General features: G+C 49.4%; 1 protein-coding gene across 1 annotated transcript; it reads left to right on the top strand.

Moving 5' to 3' along the window:
* Window positions 1-1,151: 1,151 nt before the first annotated feature.
* On the top strand, window positions 1,152-19,593 carry LOC147621167 (uncharacterized). Its single transcript, XM_086823749.1, has 4 exons — window positions 1,152-1,352; window positions 3,012-3,096; window positions 3,200-3,380; window positions 19,138-19,593. Exons 1-4 carry the CDS (start codon window positions 1,152-1,154, stop codon window positions 19,295-19,297), a joined length of 627 nt encoding a protein of 208 aa, XP_086679875.1. The 3' UTR covers window positions 19,298-19,593.
* Window positions 19,594-20,163: the final 570 nt, after the last annotated feature.

Here is a 20,163-nt window from a genome sequence, read left to right as displayed (position 1 = left end):
AGGAAAGGGGTGGGAGGAGGTGGGGGTGCTGGCAGGAGAGGAAAAAGAGATGGCACAGAGAGGGGGGGGGCAAGCGTAGCAACAACGAGGAAGGTAGGGAGCAGCGTAGTGGAGCAAGGAAAGCAAGGGGGGTGGTGCAGCAGTGAGGAAGGTCGGGGGGGGGGGGGGGGGGGGCAAGCATAGCAGTGTCGGGGGTGGAGGGCAAGCACAGCAGCGTGAGCCAAAAATAAGGGGGGAAACGGGGACTGGGAAGGGTGGAAGCGTGGGAGGCGAGGCTGAAGGAGGGGGCAACGGCGACGGCAGGGAAGTGGGGTGGTTGCAAGCAGATAACGCAGAAGGGGCAGAGAGAGCAAATCACGCTACAGACTCCAAATGACCTCATTGATTTTCAATTCTTCAAGGGTCTTCTAAGGTCCATCTTGTCGCTCCTTCCCAGTAGAAGAGCTATTCTGGCCCTTCTTCTTTTGGTCTTTGTTGTTGCCCTACTAGTTAGACGCCTGGTTCTAATGGGTGGTTTGTCTCTGCTGCTACTGCTGGTGCTGAGGTTTGGGGGTGACTGGAGCGGTCTTGGGCTTGCCTCCATTGAGCATCATCTCATGGTTCTACGCAAGAGTCAAAGCCCTATCATAAGTCTGGGGCTCAAAATTTGGAACGGGGAACCGAATGTTTTGATTTGAATGAACTGCTTCAGCTTCTCCTCGGACTTGCCCAATTGCTGAGCTGATGTGATCACTTTGTTGGAGTAGGTGAGCACAAGGGAACTGTTTTGGGTGAGTTTGTAGAACTCGTCTTCAAGATTCATCATGTACTGTGGAGGGAGAAACGTGGTCCTCAGATCGAACACAAAGGTGTCCCAATCATTGTCCGGAAGCCCGTGTAAGAATCTATGCGCAAACGGGACCAATGTTGCCACCAAGTGACTGCATCACCTCTGAGGTGTCGAGCCGCCGGATTGACTTTGTCTTGGGTATTTGTGATCTTGGAGAGTGGAAAGTGGGCAACAAACTGGTGAATAAACTGGGTCACAACCGAATGGTCGCACTTGTCGTCGTACTTGGTGAAGTTCGGTGAGGCACATATAATTGTTGTCGAGGCTATGGCTGGGATTTCGGACGACTAAGAAGGCAGGAAAGAAGTTACCAGAATTCGGAATGTCTGTTGGAACTGGTCCCTCAAGTTTTCTCGGGCCTGTCGCTCATGGTTCGCCTTCGCTTCGAGAACAGCTGAGAAAGCCAAATGCAAGGCCAAAGAGGAGTGACTACGGGCACTGTTCCATTGACACCATTGTTCCATTGAGGAGCTTTGTTCTTTGGGTGTCTCCTGCTGGGCAAGGGTTGCGTGTAATTCTGCTGGTTTTCTTTTCCATTTGGACTCTTTCGAGTTGAATCTGGAGTTGCCTTATGTGCTCCTTTAACTTCTGGTTGTCTTCATCTTCTTTTTGTGGAAGCGTTTCTTCAAATGGTTCTTCTTCTTTAGTGAGCTTGATGCCATGGTGGATGGGCCAGTGGTTTTTCCCGATCTCAGCTTACCATCCACAAGATGCTCTCACCCTAGGTTGCCTGGTTGAATCACGTCCCAACTTCCAAGCTCTGATACCAATTTAGCAAGCACTAAGCTAGGACCGTGTGAAACAATGAGGCCTTCTTTAAACCTGAGTTTAGTGAGTCTTTAGCAATCCTTTAAAACAGCATACATGAATTTGAAAGATGTACTCGACACCAGATGGGGTCCCAAATTACCCACTGAAGCCCCCCCCCCCCCCCCCCCCCCCCCCCTCCCCCTCTCTACAAGCAGAAGTATTTGCTTTATTTCTTCTTCTAGAGAACTGAATACAATCTGAACTGTGTCCACAAGACTAAGTGGACAAACTGATTGACTGACCACCAAACGCAAGGACAAAGCAACCAAACGCTGGGCAGAACTTTTCATAAGATGTAGGCGACTGTGAAGCTATCTTCGAAGAGGTTACACCGGCCCAAGACTAAGGGTTGGTGTGCTGAGTACTCTTGAAGAGGCTGAGCTTCTTTTGCCTTGGGCTGAAAGCACAAGAGTGGCTGTAAGTATGCAAAGGCTGAAGCCCCATGCACACATGCTTGACTAAGTTACTTAATAACTCTGATTTTGATCTGATAATTTTTGGGACTGATGATGGCTTGCCTTTTTATATGGGTCCAGGGGCTGGTCGGCTGCCAGAAGGTGTTGTCAGCCTGCTGAAAATGCCACGACCTGAATTAATAGGATTTAATGCTATCTTTGCTTCATGGCTGGTCAGACTTCTGGCCCGGGCCGCCGACTGCAGCAACACCTGGCCGACAGCATGCCTAAGCCAAAAAGGCTGCCGTTTTATGTTTAGAGGATGGCTAGGTGTATTATCTACCCCTTGCAAGGCTGCCCACTCTTTGGGGCTGGCCTTAGGGTTGGCCCCTACTACTTGAATGCAACTAATATGCATATAATGCATACTACTCCTATGGCTGACATCTGCATGCACCTATATGATGAACACTTGGTAAATTCTCCAAAGTGGGTTAAGAGGACTGGCCTGACACTAACCTCTATGGCTGGGAGACTGACCTACGTAGCTCATGCCTGACATGTCTTGGACTGGGGCTCACAAAGGGGTCACGACATACGACAAAATATACTAAAAGGTAGTACTTCTGAACATGATTCTTGCACTGTTGATGAGCCAATTTGTCACCGTGTACCACAGTGCATGGGTGCACGTTATAGCGTGTGTTAACTGGTAACATGCACTCGCATGGAGGATGGTCGGTCTAGTGATCTAGGAGGACGATAGATGGAGTGCATTGGTTTGAAATAGATTGGTGATGTCATCTATCCTTAAGTTCGTGGGTATACTTTAGATGGATTGCATTTCTTGTTGTGGTTTATAATTGGAAACAAAGAACAAAGATTGAGATAAGGTTATAATTTTGTAATTTGTGCTTATGATTTTACTTTCAGAGCTGATGCCCTCTTTTTTTTTTTTTTTTAAATGTGTATCACAGTTCCCTTTATATGGTACGGGATGCAATGCAGCACTAGAGGACTGTTTGCTGTTCAATAACATCTTAGCAGAGTTAACGCCTTCTGGTTTGTGTTGGCTGCCTCTATCTTATTTCTTTTTTAAGACATAAGTTGATGCTTTATAGTTTTACTTGGTCAAAAAACTGACAACTTTTGTTATTACACAAAGGTGAAGGTAAATTTCCTGCTTCTATAGCCACAGCAGAGTTCACAAAAAGGAGACTTGTGGATGCTCATGCAATCGTAGAAATGAATTCCAAAATGACGCTTTTTAGAAGGGGGCTCTTAGGTCTTTTGCAAGTAAGGCTCTTCAAGACATTGCAGACATGGTTTCCAAGTCTATTCGGCCCGTAAGTGCTGTACTCTTCTCTGCTTATTTACTTACATGACATTAAAGTGAAGTTGACATGCTTGTAGTACATGAGAAGCTCATTCCAGAAAAGCCAATAGAAAATAATTTCGCAAATATTTTTCCTGAAGAATCCTGTACACGATTTCAAACTGCAACCATGACTGTAAGGTTGATTTCATGCTTCATCTTGGGTAGCCAATGGACATATGAGAGTGATTTTGTTTTTGGCTATATGGAAAAAAATTGGCTTATCCTTTGACTTGGGGAAGGAGTGTTCCTAGAAATCTAGTAAATGCTACTTGTATAAAACGGTTGTTGTAAACATGGCTAGGTCCAGGAGACAGTGAGTGAGTGGAAGGAGAGATCAAGCCATTGTGTGTGGAAGCATAGACATGGATATGGAAGAGAGAGAGAGAAATGAAATGATATATTAACGTCTTCAAAAGGCCAAAATGACCTATGAGACCAAAAAGCTTACAACAATTGACGGATCTAATACAATGTCTGTGTAAGAAAAGCTAAAACAACTAAACAACTAATTGAAACTGAAACAACAACTATGGGGAAAAGTAAGGTACTAGGAGCTCCTAATGGATAACATCTGGGCGGATATCCTCAATGTCCTCCATGGTGACTACTCTGACTGGACGTCTCCGATGCCGTGCTAGTATGGTCCTGATCCTCTATTGTAGTCTCTTCCGGTGGCGAGATGGGCCTCTCATCTTGGGGCACCTGGACCGCCCCAGCTCTATAGCCCGATCAATCTGTGTACCTCTGGTGCGGCTATACTCTGGGGCTAGCTGCAATGCCTGCTGGCGTGACTGCTCAATCTCTGGTCGAAAGAAGTCTGTAATCTGCCTCTGTAGGTGTCTCTCCCTCTCTGATCCCCTCCCTCCCAAGAGACCCTTTCTATGTCTACGCAGCTCCAGCAAGTATAATCCGAGGCATCTCTGATCCTGGTATCTCATGACTCTGGAAAGTGGTCCGAAACCCTCTTTGAACAGGCAGTGAAAACGGCCTCATATCTCATAATATACTGGACAGTGACATATGTAATGTAACTCTGTCTCTGGCTCCATCTGGCACAACTGACAAATCCTGGCCTCAGATGGTACTCCTCTGAATCTGCCAGTCTCAATCTCTAGCTGGTGCGAGGATGTGCGCATCTAACCAATAGCACACCGTACCCCATGAGAAAGATGAGTATCCATGTAGCTGGGTGTCTAATCACAAACCCATCCTCTGTGAGCTGGAGAAGATGATCTCTATAGAAAGCCATCTTCGTACCAAGCTCGTGTGTCGGCTGTATCCATGTCCTCCTAGTGTCCAGCTGAGTCAAGTCTTGCTTGATAATTCTAGTAATCTCTGCCCGTGTGAGAGAGAGGGAGGGTGCATCTAGGGAGTACTGAAATGGAGGTAGCCTGTCCATACTAAAGCCATGCAGCTGGAACCAAGCTGTCATCTGTGCATACCAACATGATCCGTCTCCCTGTGATGCCAACTGTCGTGAGTGAAGACTCGAGGGCTAAGCGAGCATATTTGTCTCTAGGGAGAGCCCAAGTGCTATGTATAAAGGAGACTGATCGAGTGAGTGCCTCTACTACCAATGGGGGGGCAGCCATCTCTGCACGGATAATATCATGTGGTACGGAGGCCTTGGCCCTAATCATCCGGGAAATCGTAGAAACCAAGGGCCTCTCCATACATCTCCATCCATCAGTGCTACCAGCTCAGCTGTGGTGATCCACTGAGGGTCCCCATATCTCCACTCCATACAGCATGGCTGAAGTGACCAAAGTGTCAAAGAGCCAGAGCTTTGTTCGAGGTTTCTAAAACTGAACCTGCGAACACATCCTCTCTAGTCTCCGCAATGCTGCATAAGCTCTGGTCAATCTGGTCTCCGCTGCTCTCCTCAAGGAAAATAGTGGGCCACTAAAAACCACACCAAGGTAAGTACATGTATCTGTATACTCCACTGTCTCCTGACCATATGTAAAGGTGGGTGCTGGCCGCCTAACCCACTGTGCTGTGGTGTTAAACACCATCACCTTGGTTTTACCAGGGTTAACAGACGATCCACTGTCTTGTGCAAACGTATGCAATGCATCCAAATGACGCTGCATCCCCTCTGGAGAATCTGAGATCAACACAATATCATCAACATACAATACATGTCCTTGCTAGCTGTGCTCCTCTATCACCCTCTCACTCTACGTAGTCCGAAACCTCATCCACATACATCCCAAATAAGGTGGGAGAAAGGGGGCAGCCCTGTTTCACCCCAATAGTGGAGTGAACCATCTCAGATATACCCTGAGTAGTACGTACCTGCCGCCCCACAACTGTCCTATACAAAGCCATGATTCCCCAAATCAGCTCTGTGGGCACTCCCATCTCCTGTAGTCTGCGCATTAGTCTGGCTCTCAGTACTATGTCAAAAGCTTTGTGGAAATCCACTAAGCAACAATAAATCCTCCTGCCATATGATCTGCCCTCCTCAATAATAGCTCTGAGTGTCAAGATATGGTCAAGAGCGGAGAAACCTCTCGTGAACCTTGCTTGCCCTTATGCACGTATGCCCTCTCTCTCTGCCCATCTACTCAACTCCTGCTCAAGAATAGATGCATATAATCTAGCCAATGTGTGACTAATCATGATGGTACGATAATTCCCAGGAAGCATGGGATCCCCTGACCTGAAGATAGGCACAATCGTGGACATATTCCAAGTTCAGGAAAACCCTCACACATGGCTCGGTTAAACATCATAGCAATAAGCTCTGCAAGCATATCTCTGGCGTGAATAAAGGGCTCTGCTACCAAACCATCATGATCATATGCTCTCCTAGTCCTCATCCTGTCAATAGCTTTCCTTACCACTCAGCAGTAAAGAAATCACATGTCTCTGGGCATGGCTCCGATGGGTCTGGCAGGGGTGGCTGTCCTGGTGCTGTGTACAAGGATGCTGCATACTCACCCCAAATCTCTGTGGAGGTAATGGCTGGTGATGGTGAATGCTCATGGAATAGTCTCCATGCCTCGCCCAAGTCCTGACTCATAAATAACTGATACAAATCCCTCTCTAACTGAGCAAGATAAGCCCTCTTTTTCCATCGCACTAGGCGCCGGAAGGTAATCCGTGACTGTCTGTGAGTGGTAACACCCATGAGCACCTCTCTCTTCTGTAATCTGATCCTTATCTCTCTGCACTCCTTGTCATACCAGCTGTTCTGGGGCATGTTCCCAGATCGTCTCCGTGCAGGCTGACTATGGGGATATGCCTCTGATGCTGCAGCATGAAGCGTCTCCGTCAATATCTGAGTGAGCTCATCTAATGGCCGTCCCGGCTCCTCGGCACATAAGCGTCTGTATATCTCATCCATGTACATGGTGTCAGTCTCCCTCGTATAGCATGATCCACTGCTACTCCAACTGGCCTAGTGCCTACCATAAAATCCTGAAAAGAGGGAATGAGACTGGGCTGAGCCATAATATAGTCCACTGTACTAGCACCATGCCGATGTGGAAAGCAAGTGAAACCGCCCACTGCCGGGAATCTCTGTAGGCCATTCAGGATGGCCAATCCATGTGCTGTCCCCATGTCTATCAAATACCGCCTATACTCAGTGTGTTCCTCATCCTGTGAGAGTCTAGATAGGCCCATATCCCTAACATCAAGCTCCCTCAGCATCTCCTCTGAGGTATCATAAAATAATGTCTGGTTATGGGCGGTCCTGGCATTGAAGTCCCCCAAGAGAATGATGTCACCATCCCTGGAGAACTCCCAAATGTCATCATCCAAAATAGAAAAGGGAGACTGCCCGCTAGGTGATGCATACATTGATGTACTAGGAGCAAAATAGCATATAGCAATGTAGAGATATCTGCCCGTCTCTGCCCTCAGTCTAACCCACATGTACCTAGTTCATCAATGTATAACCCAAATAGCGTGGGGGAAAGTGGGCATCCTTGCTTCACACCAATGGTGCTAGCATTAGTCTCGGACATACCTCCTGGGCATCTGACTCGCCCAAAAACCTGTTCATATAATGCATAGATGCCCCATGTCATATCTGCTGGTATGCCAAGAGACTGCAGGCGCTGAAAGAGCCTCTCTCATGCTACTGTGTCAAATGCCTTGTGGAAATCCACAAAGCAGCAATAGAGCTTTCTCTTCCTCACTCTGGCCTGATCAGTCATACATCTCAAAGTGAATACATGGTCAGTGGTAGAGAAAGCTCTCCTGAAGCGTGCCTGCCCTGATGAGCGTAAACCTGCTCTCTCAGCATATAAGCTAAGCTCTTGCTCCAACACTGCACCATAGAGTTTGGCCAACACGTGGCCAACCATAACCGTCATGTAGTTGCTCAGATCGAGCATATCCCTTGTTTTGTGGATCGGCACAATGGTGTGCATCGTCCACTCCGCAGGCAAACCCTCTGCTAGTGCCCTGTTAAACAAGTGTGCAAGAAACGGAGCCAAAGAATCTACTGCATATATGAGATGCTCACCCTGTAGGCCCATATGGTCGGCGGCCCGTCCATGCTGTAGGCGGCAGATAGCTTCCTTTACCATTGAGTGGGTAAAGAAGCTAGTTGTGGTAGGCCGAGGCTCCTGTGGCTGAGAGATAGGTGGCTGCTGTTGGGCGTGGTATAGGCCTGTGCATATGTGTGCCATGTATGTGGGTCTGCAATGGGTGTCGGTGTCCGGGGCGCTCTGAAGTGCCGCCATGAGATAGGGCTATCTCTACTCATGAAGAAATGGAAGAACAAGTGTATGGCAAGGCTCCGATCTCCTCCTCCTGTGGCATGTCCTCTGTAATAGACACAAGGAAGCAATAGATTGCAAGAACTCAAGTGATACTCATTACTTTGGCAAGAATGAAATACAACCCAAGACCTTGCTTTTATAGGCACAAGGGTGCCCTTATCTTTAATCTCTTAATAAGAGGTGGTTCACACCTAATGTGTTCACACCAAGCCTTAATAACCTTTCACACCACTAAGATTCCAATTATTCCAACACCCCCCCCTCGAAGCGAAGATGGTGAGACCCGAATGCAAAAGAAGTAACCAACCTCCAACTCGATCACATCACTGTAGAGAGGTGACCTAGCGATGCATACCTCCCTCGCCATGCTATTCCCTCAATCAGCTCATGACCGAAGCTGAGATTATTGCTTAGTCACCCCTCCTGACTCCTAACTAGGATAAGAATACATCTTTGCCTTTTATAGCATCAAGGCATTACAACAACTCCAAAAAAACATCCAAAATTTTCAGATTTTGGGGGACAACCTGGGCAGAGAACCCTTGACTCATACGTGGATAAGACATTCCCCCTCGAACATATGTTGGTGAAGATCCTTTTTTGCCGACGCCTCCAAGAAATGGATGCTTGGGTCATCCTTTTAGGCTCATGGACCAAGGCAGAGGATTTGGAGTTGGATGTATTCGTCGAAGTGAGTGGTGTCGACGCCGAACACATATGCCTTGAGACAACCATCACTGTTGAATCTAGAAGATCCCATGGCTTCATGAAAGAAGCATAGGAGGTAGACCTTGTGGTGGGCTTGGCATCATAAGTTGAAGCACCTGTTTGTGCTGCATGTGCCTTCTCCTTGAAGGAAGAAAACCACTGAAAAAACTTTTGATCCATTAAACTTCTTATTAGGAAAGTTACTGCTAATGCTGTAGATGATGTTGATGATGTCTCCATGCTTCGAACTCATGTAGAAGACCTTTGATGAATGGACTGATAAAGCTGCAGGTTCAAGTCATCTTGTGGAGCATACAAGAGGGTCCTCTTGATGAAGAAAACACTGAATGTATGCTGGTTATAGCATAGGAGTTTTCATGAAAAAACGCTGACTGTATGGGCTGTTATTGCATGGTAATCTGCATGAGATAAAACACTGATTATGGAGTGGTCACAGCATATGAAAATGCACCATATGATGAGCTGATAAGCAGGTCTGAAATGTGGCAATAAGGTTGACTATTGGGGCTGCATCAAGATCACACATATGAGAAGGCGCCTACATGGGCTACCATGCCGTAGGGTTCTGTTAGTAGGGCAAAATGCAGCATATATGTGAGGTGACAAGCTTGCAATTCTTGTGAAGGCAAACAACTGATCAGAAAACGCAGATTCATGCATGAGAAGAAAAACGCAGTGATGAAGGGGGTGGCTCATGAAGAGAAAAACACAGATGCTCATGGAAGGCTGAAAACGCAGAAACCCAAAAAACATAGAAACCCTTAAAAAATGCAAACCCTAAAAACGCAGAGGGGGAGAAGCTGAAGCATGGCGATGGAATGGAGCCTAGCTCTAATACCATGTTGGAAACATGGCCAAGTCCAAGAGGGAGTGAGTGAGAGTGGAAGGAGAGGTGGAGAGATCAAGCCACGGTGTGGAAGCATAGACATGGATATGGAAGAGAGAGAGAGAGAGAGAAATGAAATGATATATTAACGTCTCTAAGAGGCCATAGTGGCCTATGAGACCAGAACTGAGTGTACATCTGAAGTTGGTGTCTCATCAAAGAGAACAACTAAATGAGACTAAAAAGTACAATAAACTGATTGTCCTACAGTTATAAGAACAGAACTGTAAGACTCCGAGATGATACTGAGTAGAAAATACTTGAAAATACTGAAAAATGTATATCAGGTAGATCCATGTATGCTGATCAGTTGAAGTGTTGCCCTCTCCTTAGATCAAGTATCTCCGCCATGGGGCTGTCTAGAATGGAGAGGTCGTAGAAGCGAGGTGGGCGCCTCGATGCCGAGCAATAATCACAAGGAAGCAAGATTGCAAGAACTCAAGTGATACTCATACCATTGGCGAGAATGAAATACAACCTTGGCACTAGGGTGCCCTTATCTTGAAGAGGTGGTTCACGCCTAATGTGTTCACACCAAACCTTTCACACCACTAAGACTTTGATTATTCCAACCGTAGTCACTTGAAAAATGACCATTTTAAGGGTATATGAATATGGTCTTCAAATTTAGGGGGGCCTATGAGACCATGATAAGTACAATGACATCATGGGTATACCGTGCATTGATAAACTAAAAAAAGGACATGAAAATTGGAATCTGAAAACATGAATCTTTAAGCCTCATGATGGCAGATGTGGCTATGGTGAGGGCATGTAATGTCATCGGAGAATCTCATGGATCCGTCTTTGTGTGGTGGTAGATGTGGCTATGGTGAGGGTAAATTTAGGGGGGCCTATGAGACCATGATAAGTACAATGGCATCATGGGTATACAGTGCCATTGATAAACTAAAAAAGGACGTGAAAATTGGAATCTGAAAACACGAATCATAAGCCTCGTGAGTGGATACCATCAACGCTCGCTGAAGCTTCCACTCCCCCCCCCCCTGCTCGCGCTGCAGCCTGCACGCACTCCCCCCTCCCCGCCCTCGCGTCTGTTCCCCCCGCCTGCCCTGTTATCGCCGCCCTCGCGTTTGCTCCCCCCCCCCCCGCCTGGTCTTCTCGCGCCCCCCGCCCCAGCTCTGTAGCGCCCGCCGCCCCCTGCTCCATCTCCTTCGCGAGCGACCCACCCCCTCCGCCTGCCTCCGCCCTCTCTCCCCCCCACCCCCTTTCGCGTTGCCTCCACTTCCCCCCCCCCGTTTTTTTTTCACCGCCGCCTTACGCCCCTCCCCCTCTTTCTGTGTTTTCCCGCCCCCTCTGTTTTTCTCTGTCTTCCGCCTTTCCCCCTCCACCTTTTGTGCAGCTCGGTTCTTGCAGGACTCTCCGCATTCGCTTCGCCTTCGACCTAGCTTCAGACACTGATGGAGGCTCCTCCCGCCCCACCTCAGAGGGACTCTTCCGCAGCCCCCTCGCCCGCCTGTGAGGATACCCCCATTAGGCTTTCTCTTTCGCCAGAAGAGGAAGCAAGCCTCGCCGCAGAGGTGGAACGCCTCCAGGTACATTCCACCATCTGCCGTATAGTTGGCACTCGCCCCAGCAGAGGGGAGATCCGGGATCTTCTCCAGGCCCGCCTTCTTGCAGATGTGGGCAAGATTTTGGACGTTCAATTACTGGGCCATTGACACTACCAGATTGAGTTCGAGACAGCCCAGAGCGTGGCCCAGGTCCTAGCCATGAGTCCCCTTGACATTAGGGGCGCTCGGGCATTCTTCAGGCCTTGGCAGCATGGCTTCGACCTAGCAGCGGTCGAGCAGGGGGAGCGCCTATTCCATGTCACAGTTTGCTTCCCTGGACTCCGCCGCGAGTACCTTCCGCTCCTTTCTAGGCTAGGAGCATTGGTGGGCTCGGTGCTTGAGACTGGCCCCACAGCAACTTCAGTGGTGGCTAGAGCAGCTGGGCTACCTTCGGTCAGAGTTTTGGTTCCTGACATCTCCTCCCTTCCGAAGGTCATTCAGCTACCTAGGATAGGGGGGGGATAGATTGATCAGAGAGTGGAGTTTTCGGGGCTCCCGAACTAGTATTTTATATGCAAGCAGGTCAGCCACATGGCCAAGGCCTGCCCTCGCAGGAGACCCCGACCTTCACCGTAGCAGCAGGCCCCCGATGGCCCGCCCACAAATGCGGCTCGGCAGGCAGCCTCCGGGACACCTGCTCAGCCCACAGAGACCTCGGAGTGGCAGCCTGGACAGGGGCGCCGAAGAGGGGAGACAGCCACAGCAGCACGCCCAGAGACCGATGCAGCAACAGCCACAGTCTGAGCATCACTGGGTTCCAGTGAGGAACAGCTTTGCTCCCCTCCAGGAGGAGACCCCAGCGCAGACTGAGGACGAGGAGATGCCAGCACCCCCTCCTTCGCCCCCACCCCCCCCCCTCCCCCGTCCCCCCCTCCCGCCTCGCTTCCACCTTCGCCTCCTCCCGTTCCCGCTCCGGTTTTGTCAGCGGCTCCTCCTCCACCCCCCTCTCCCCCCCTCCTCCCCCTCCGCTCGCCTCAGCACCCCGGGAGGCCCTGGCAGTTCCCTGGCGCTCACCTGCAGTCCGGCGGGCACTGAGCACCGACCTTGCTCGAGCACCGCAGAGGAGACTTACCATGCCGATTCGGGCTTCACGGATATCCTCTATCCGCAGTCGGTTGAGTAGTCTCAACACTAGACAGCGCTCGGAGGCTTTTGACTACTCCTTCACACGGCTTTTTGGAGCGGAGGGCCCCCATGAGCCAGCACCCATCAGAGTTCATGTAGTGATATCTTTGGCTCGAGGGGAGGAGGCACTTGATTCAGCGGTGGCCTTCTCCTTCCCTCTCTGTGGCCCTAGCGACCGGGAGTGGACTCTGGATCTCGCTCTTAGCATTTTGAAGACTAAGGCAGTTGAGTTTTCTCACCATGTGAGCGATCTGGAGGTGACAGATGTGATAGGCCGACTCTGGGAGTTGGCTCATTTTTTCTTTGATACCGGGAGTGTGGATGCCTCCGGGATTCGACATTTGGTGGTTCGAATAGTGGCAGACCTAGCACGCGACCCAGGTTATGTATGCATACACGAGGTTGCTCTCTCAGAGCGGGAGGCAGTCGCCATGGAACACAGCCACTGGCGCCTGATCCGAGATTCTTGCAGCACACCGGGTGGGCAAATTCGTAGCCGCTCGGATGGGGACTATTCTCCATCCAAGCCGCTTGCGAAGGCCCGCCGTACGACTGAGACAGCCTCCACCTCAGCAGGCCATCCATGAGGATCATCTCACGGAATGTACAGGGCCTTGGCGGCGCACACTATGTACGTTATCGTGGTTGCTTGAGGCAGGAGCTTCAGAGATGCCTGGTTGGGGGCAGTATTGATATTCTGATAATGCTGGAGCACCATTTGAGTGAGAGCAGGATCCGGAGATACGGTTCGGTGATGCGTGGTAGATGGGACACATTTTGGTCTGCAGGGTTTGGCTCCTTGGGTGGGCAGGGAGGAGTATGTATGGCCATTGCGGATGTATGGCGGCAGGCCATTGTGGATCGCGGGGTCATTGTGCCTGGTAGAGCACAGTATGTCATTCTGAGGATGCATGATGAGCTCTTTGGCGTGCTCAATGTCTATGCGCCCAACCATGCTAGTGCCAGAGCAGAGTTCTGGACCCTTGTAACAGATGCATTGCTAGAGGCCGCACATTGGCGTGTCGGGGGAGACTTCAACATGCTTGAGGACCCAGCCGATAGGGTGGGAGGCAGTCATGTTACAGTGCACGGCACGGAGCTTGCAGCTTGGGAGCGATTTTGCATGACACTGCGGATCACTGATGCATGGCAGCATGAGGCTTTCTCCCCCTCTCAGGACAGTCTTAGTTTTTCTCGGTCGGATCGCCGGTAGGGAGGGACTAATTTATCACAGATTGATCGCTTCTATGTGGGCGACAGGTTCGGGGAGCGTGGGGGCTCGGTTGGCAATCTCGCTGGCACCTCTTTTTCAGACCATGCGCCAGTTATTTTGACACTTGAGGAGAGGACACGGGAGACCAGCGTGCAGTTGAGGATCCCAGAGAGGGTACTTACAGATCCTAGTCTTTCTGAGGACATTGAGAGGATATGGCATGATAGCCAGAGCTCTGACCAGGATCCAGCAGGCCAGTGTGCCCAGGGACTCATCGAGCTCAGCTCTTTTTTGCACGCTGTTACCTGTAGCCTTGACACGACTGGGAGAGACACGAGAGCGGGAGCGTCGTTTGAGACGTAGCCTTGCTTCGCTCTAGCGCCTTCAGGAGCAGTAGCCTACATGTGAGTGGGTGCCCAGCTGAGCCAGGCACGCCAGGAGGTTAGAGAGGCAGAGGAGGAGAGACATGAGTTCTACTATCATCGCCATGCCTCTCAGTGGACGCAGCTTGGTGATAGAGTGACTGGGGAGTTCTTTGAGATTACTGGACCCCGCCATGCTCGAGCAGGAGTACGCCAGCTCAGGAGGCAGGACGGATCGGTAGCCACTGAGCCCGGGGAGATCAGAGCCATTGCCACTGAGTTCTATAGAGACCTGCTTTCAGCGGAGCCAGCCACGGAGGCACGATATGCTTGCAGACAGACTGTGTGGGCCCATGTGCAGAGGAGGGTCACAGATCGTATGCGCACAGTTCTGGGTGAGCCTCTTTCAGAGGTTGAGCTTGCTGACGCTTTGAGGGTCCTTCCGCGCCATAGTTGCCCTGGGGAGGACGGATTGACGCCTGCCTTTTTTATGCGCTATTGGGACCTTTTGGGGCCAGGCCTCCGCAGGGGCTTTCAGTATGTTTTGGACATTGGGGTGATGCCACAGAGCTTTTCAAAGGGCTTGATCTTTCTTATCCCCAAGGGGGAGGGAGTGTCAGATGATATTCGACATTGGAGACCTATTACGATCCTCAATACTGTCTACAAGGTCTTAGCAAAGGCCTTGAGTTTGAGGATCCAGCCCTTCCTTGGGGAGTTAATTCATGCTACCCAGACAGGATTCGTCAAGGAGCGCAGTATCCTTGACAACATTTTCACCTTCTGGGAGGCGACAGTCCGAGCTAGATTTCTCGGTGAGGACCTGATCGTGATGCTTCTCAATTTTGAGAAGGCATATGATAGAGTCGATTGGGGTTTCTTAGAGGGCACTATGCTTCGCCTGGGCTTTGAGCCAGTTTGGATTCGAGGAGTGGCGGCTCTATATTCCACAGCTCGTAGCCAGGTCTGATGGGCAGGAGGACGGGGGCCGAGTTTCGAGTTGACCAGATTAGTCCGTCAAGGGTGTCCTCTCGCCCCGTTTCTTTTTCTCTTCTTTGCTGAGGCTATGAGCATGTATCTGACGGCAGAGGAGGTTGGTTTGAGAGGACTCCAGCTCCCAGTCTGGGGTGAGGACCTGCTCGATGCTGAGTTTGCTGATGACACGGGATTGTTTTTGCATGGCCAGGAGGCCAATCTTCAGAGGGCAGAGCAGTCGCTACAGGTTTTTAGTGCAGCTTCGGGAGCATTGATCAATTGGCGCAAGACAGTGGCCTTTTGGATCAGTAGCGCTCCCACTCCAGCATGGAGCCCAGACCCGGGTTTTAGATGGATTCCTCCTGGCACAGCAGTGCAGTATTTGGGATGCCTGATTGGACTAGATTTGTCACCTGAGCAGCAGATCGCCCCGCTTCTTCTGAGCATTCGGAAGAAGCTTTTGTATTGGAGTTCAGCTCGGCTATCCTTGGCTGGGAGGGTGGTGGTGACAAATCAGGTGCTTTTAGCGACCGTGTGGTACATCACGTCTTGCCGGATCTTCTCGAGCTCTTGCATCAGCGAGGTACAGAGGCTGATCAGGAACTTTCTTTGGTCTGGGTGGGATGGTCAGCCACCAGCCCGGGCTAAGGTTGCTTGGGCAGTTATTACTCTTCCGCTGGCCCAGGGGGGCTTGGGCATTATAGATCCAGTTGATCAGAGTAGAGCCTTATTGGGGAAGCTTATTGTTCGGGGGCTACTTCCAGGCGTTGAGCCTTGGAAGGAGCTACTTTTTCAGCCAGTGCAGGCTAGGGCTCCCCCAGCAGGGGGCACTTGGGCACCAGAGATACGATGGATCTTCATAGAGATGAGGAGGGCAGGCCTCAGTAGAGGATGGGAGGACAGATTTGCCTTGAGCATCCTGCGAGCTTGGGAGTTGCTGAGACCGGGGCTTTCTCAGAGACCTCCTACTTGTGATGAGGAGTAGGGCAGACAGCCGCTCATCTCGAGCCCAGCGTTACGCACAGAGCAGGGTCATATGCTGGGTTCTCGGCCTCGTCTAGCCTGGGGACCATTGGCGGCAGGCCCAGCACGTAGTTTTGGAGACTGGCAGGCCTTCTGCAGTCTCCGAGAGGAGATCCAGGTGGAGAGGCTGAGTCACTTCAGAGGGGGGCTGATTATGAGGGATGACATTCAGGAGGCACTCACAGAGGAGTGGTTCACGCCTCTCGAGCCAGCGGCCCCACGGTGGATGGGAGCCTTTACACAGTTGGAGATCCTGATTGCTGTCAGAGCTTGCACTAAGGATGGTAGATGCCTCTACTATGAGATCCAGGATGAGGGCAGACTTCAGAAAGTGGAGGCGGAGTCGCCTTTGGTTGCAGAGTGCATCTTTCAGAGGATACGGGTAGTGGCCCCGCTTCCCGGAAGTGGCATATTGATCCAGACCGTGCAGATATGGACTCTGATTGGCGCATATGGGCATATGCTGCGCGCCCCTTGGCCCGGCTCCAGTGGGACCCTGGCGAGTACGAGTGGCATGATCCTTATGCATCCCCCGAGGCCACAGAGATCACCTTTTTCCAGTACACTGTTCGGTTGGGGAGACATATTTTGACTGCGAGGAGGATGGTCTCTCCAGCTACATCGGAGCATTGGCGGCTACAGGGACTCTCACAGGAGTTCCTGGAGGATTTTTGGACCAGGCTGTGGGCTAGTCGACAGGCACGCAGGATCTCGACTTTCCAGTGTGGCTGGTCGCCCACAGGGGCTCTGCAGTTGGCACCTGGCTTGTCTACAATGGTCTAGCATGTAATGAGCTGAAATCATATGTTGCCATAGAGGAGGGGGAATTGTCTACACGACAAGCCTTGGCATTGGAAATGAAAAAGGAAAATGCAAAGCTCCAAGCTTATTTGGAAGAGACCAAGAGGTCATCACAATAGAACCAAAATCTCCGTGCAGAGGTTGAGGTAAGAACATCCAAATGGGTGGAAGTTGCCAAGGACGTCGACGATAAATGGGTCGAGGTAACCAAGAAGCAGAAATCTGTCATGACCTCTCAGAATGCCATCATGACAGCTACATTGGAAGAGGAAAAATGTCGAAAGAGCAAATGGTTGACCTCATAAAAGGCCCCACGCCTAGGGAAGATAGTGACACCCTATGCAGGAAAATGGGAGTCACAGGTACCCCATTCGTAGATGTATGGCATGTGGGGAAAGATGTAAGGAGGGCACAATCCTTCATGCTCAGATTCCTTGACCATACATCACGAGGCAAGTTCCTTAAAAAGAGGACGGCTCTCCGAGGCACATGCACACGATCTCACACCCTTGCAGGTGGAACATTGAAAGACAGGATGGCCAAGGTGATGGAGGCCAGGAAAGTAGGTAAGTTGGCAATCTACTGGGATGGCATGGTCATCATTGCAGATAAGCGCCCCACATGATGGCACAGGATATATGAGACCATAGATACATTGGGGATGACAGTATATGGAATTGCAACAGAACTCTATGGTCGCAACACAGGAGGCTTCACAGAGACTTATACAGATAGAGATATTATCTTTTACATTGAAATTCATCAAAGCCCCTAGAAAGGGCTACCCAAGGTGGCGGGTTTTCAGAGGACAGCCACACACCACTAGAGGCATGTGTGATTCAAGATGAGTGGCATGCTTGTTTCGGCCTCATCTGAGACAGATGCTCACAGTGGTGAGATAGGATGAGGAGGCCCCCTTTATGTGGATGTGATTAGCCAAGCTTGACTTGAGAGTGATGCATATTCCAGTATGCTACTTCCCACCAGGAACATCATTATTTGCATGTAGTGGGACAAAGAGCGGCTCCACTTAGAGCATGACATGGTCAGGAGGATTGCCTTTGTGATGTTTACTGCCGCTTGTTATCTGCATGCAGAGGCTGACTCCCCTCAAAGGGATAGGGCACAGCATAAGGTTTGAGAGTCCCTACCTAGGCTGATTTTTAATGACGTGTGCATTACCTGATGCCCCTTTTTCGGGAGATGAGCTTAGACATGGGATTATGGCATTACCTCCACATTTTTCATGAGTTTACATTAGGGATGAGAGCACTGTGGCATTACACGATATGTAGAAGATGTGTTCTAAGCCTCCTTTTCTTGCCGAGGATCTTATCCACCTCATATAAGGGTGGTGATATGACTAACATTGCCCAATGGAGGCCTATCACATTGCTTGGGATTGCATATAGAATTCTTGCCAAGGCAGTGAGAATGAGATAGCAGCCAGTGTTACAGAGCCATCTTGATTTTGAGAAATCCTATGACAGAGTGGATTGGGACTTCTTAGAGGGTAGTCTTGCAAGCATGGGATTTTCTCAAGGTTGGATTTGAGGTGTCTCTTGCCTTTATCGGGAGGCTCACAACAGTGTGCTTGCTTGTGCCATGTGGAGGTCGAGGTGAGCACTTCCAGATCTCTTGCCACGTATGAGAGGGCTACCCCTTAGCTCCCCTGCAATATCTCATTGTTGCAGAAACTTTGAGCAATTTCCTCCACTCGAGTGTTGAAGTATTTGAGATTGCCACTGCGCATGGAGGAGGAGCTTTTGGACTTTGAGCCGGCTGTCGATACATCAATGTTTCTTGAGGCATCCTACTCATGTTCACACTTGTCTAGAAGCAAGGACCTTTATAAATTGGCACAAGTCTGTCGGATTGTGGGTTAGTGACACGGAGAGGATTGATTTTGGGTCAGTGACACGGACATGGATTCACATGGATTGAGAGAAGACACTACCAGATATCTTGGATGCCAGGTTGGGATAGACATTACACGTGCCCAGCAGTTTGCCCCTGTGCTCATGAGCATAAAGAAAATATCCTTCATTGGAGCTTCAAGAAGCTTGATCTGGCATCTAGAGCCTTGGTGGTAAATCAGGTGTTGCTTGCCACAACTTGGTGTGTCACTCCTTATTGGTGCTATGACCATAGATGCATTAGACAATTGCAGAGGGTGATCCGCAACTTCTTGTGGTGAGGAGTGATACAAAAAAGTCCATGGAAATCCCATGTGTGTGTGTGTGTGTGTGTGAGAGAGAGAGAGAGAGAAGGATTTGACACAAAACTGTTTTCTTACAGGACTGCTTATGAGTTGCTTTGGTCTGATGTTCGTTTCTCCAAAATCAAACAAAAGAGGCATCTAGAGAATGCTGTTTTCTATGCTATCTTGGCTCTTGTTGGAAGTGCTTTGATTCTAGTGACTCTGCTACTGCTCAGAAGAATTCTTTTTGTGAAGTAGATCATTTGTATAGACCTCTTGTAGTATCACATGTGTCCTCATATTCTTGTGTATACATCTGTGCAGAATTGTGAAAGCTTTTAGGGTCTACAGATAGACATAATGACCAAAATTGCAAATTATTGACGTTAAAATAGATGATGTGACATTAAATTCTTACAATTTAAATGATGAAATCAAGGCTAATGGTAGTGCTTGACCATAGTGGTCTTTAGCTCAGCACATCAACCCTGGTAGGTTTCATTCACATTATTTTTTATCAACTTGTCTATCCTCTTCCTCCTAACCCTCCTAAATGGATGCTATATATTATGCTTCTTTTCTATTATTTTATCTATTATATACAAAGGTATTGGAGACTTGAAAGAGAAAATAATGAATGTTTGTAAAGGAAAAAAATATATGCTTAGTAAGGGAGTTATGGTTTGAATATTGAAGTTGTTTCTAATACTTTGCAAGCCAAGAAGTTGTTTCTAAGGCCTCCCTTTGCAAGCCAAGAAGTTGTTTCTAAGGCCTCCCTTTGTTTCTAAGGCCTCCCTTTGCAAGCCAAGAAGTTGTTTCTGAGGCCTCCTTTGCAAGGCTTAGAAGAGGCACAAGGTTACAAAGAAACTCTGCCAAAGAGCCCTAGCAACTTAAGACGGCTTGTCATACAAAAAAATACTAAAGTTTGTGTAAAATTACTACATACAAAAATACACTCCATGCAATTTTACATAGTAAGGAGTGCTTAGTAAAATTACCTCACACGCAAAAAAAATACACTCCATGCAATCACCCATAGTAAGGTGTACCTAGGTAACTACATATATATCTAGATGTGATGACATTTTGAATGGGAAGTTGTTTCCAAGAGCTCCTTTGCAAGG

The sequence above is a fragment of the Cibotium barometz genome, chromosome 30, assembly GCF_041138505.1.
Source record: "Cibotium barometz isolate CiBa-2024 chromosome 30, ASM4113850v1, whole genome shotgun sequence".
NCBI lineage: Eukaryota > Viridiplantae > Streptophyta > Polypodiopsida > Cyatheales > Cibotiaceae > Cibotium > Cibotium barometz.
This window is presented reverse-complemented; position numbering and strand designations above follow the sequence as displayed.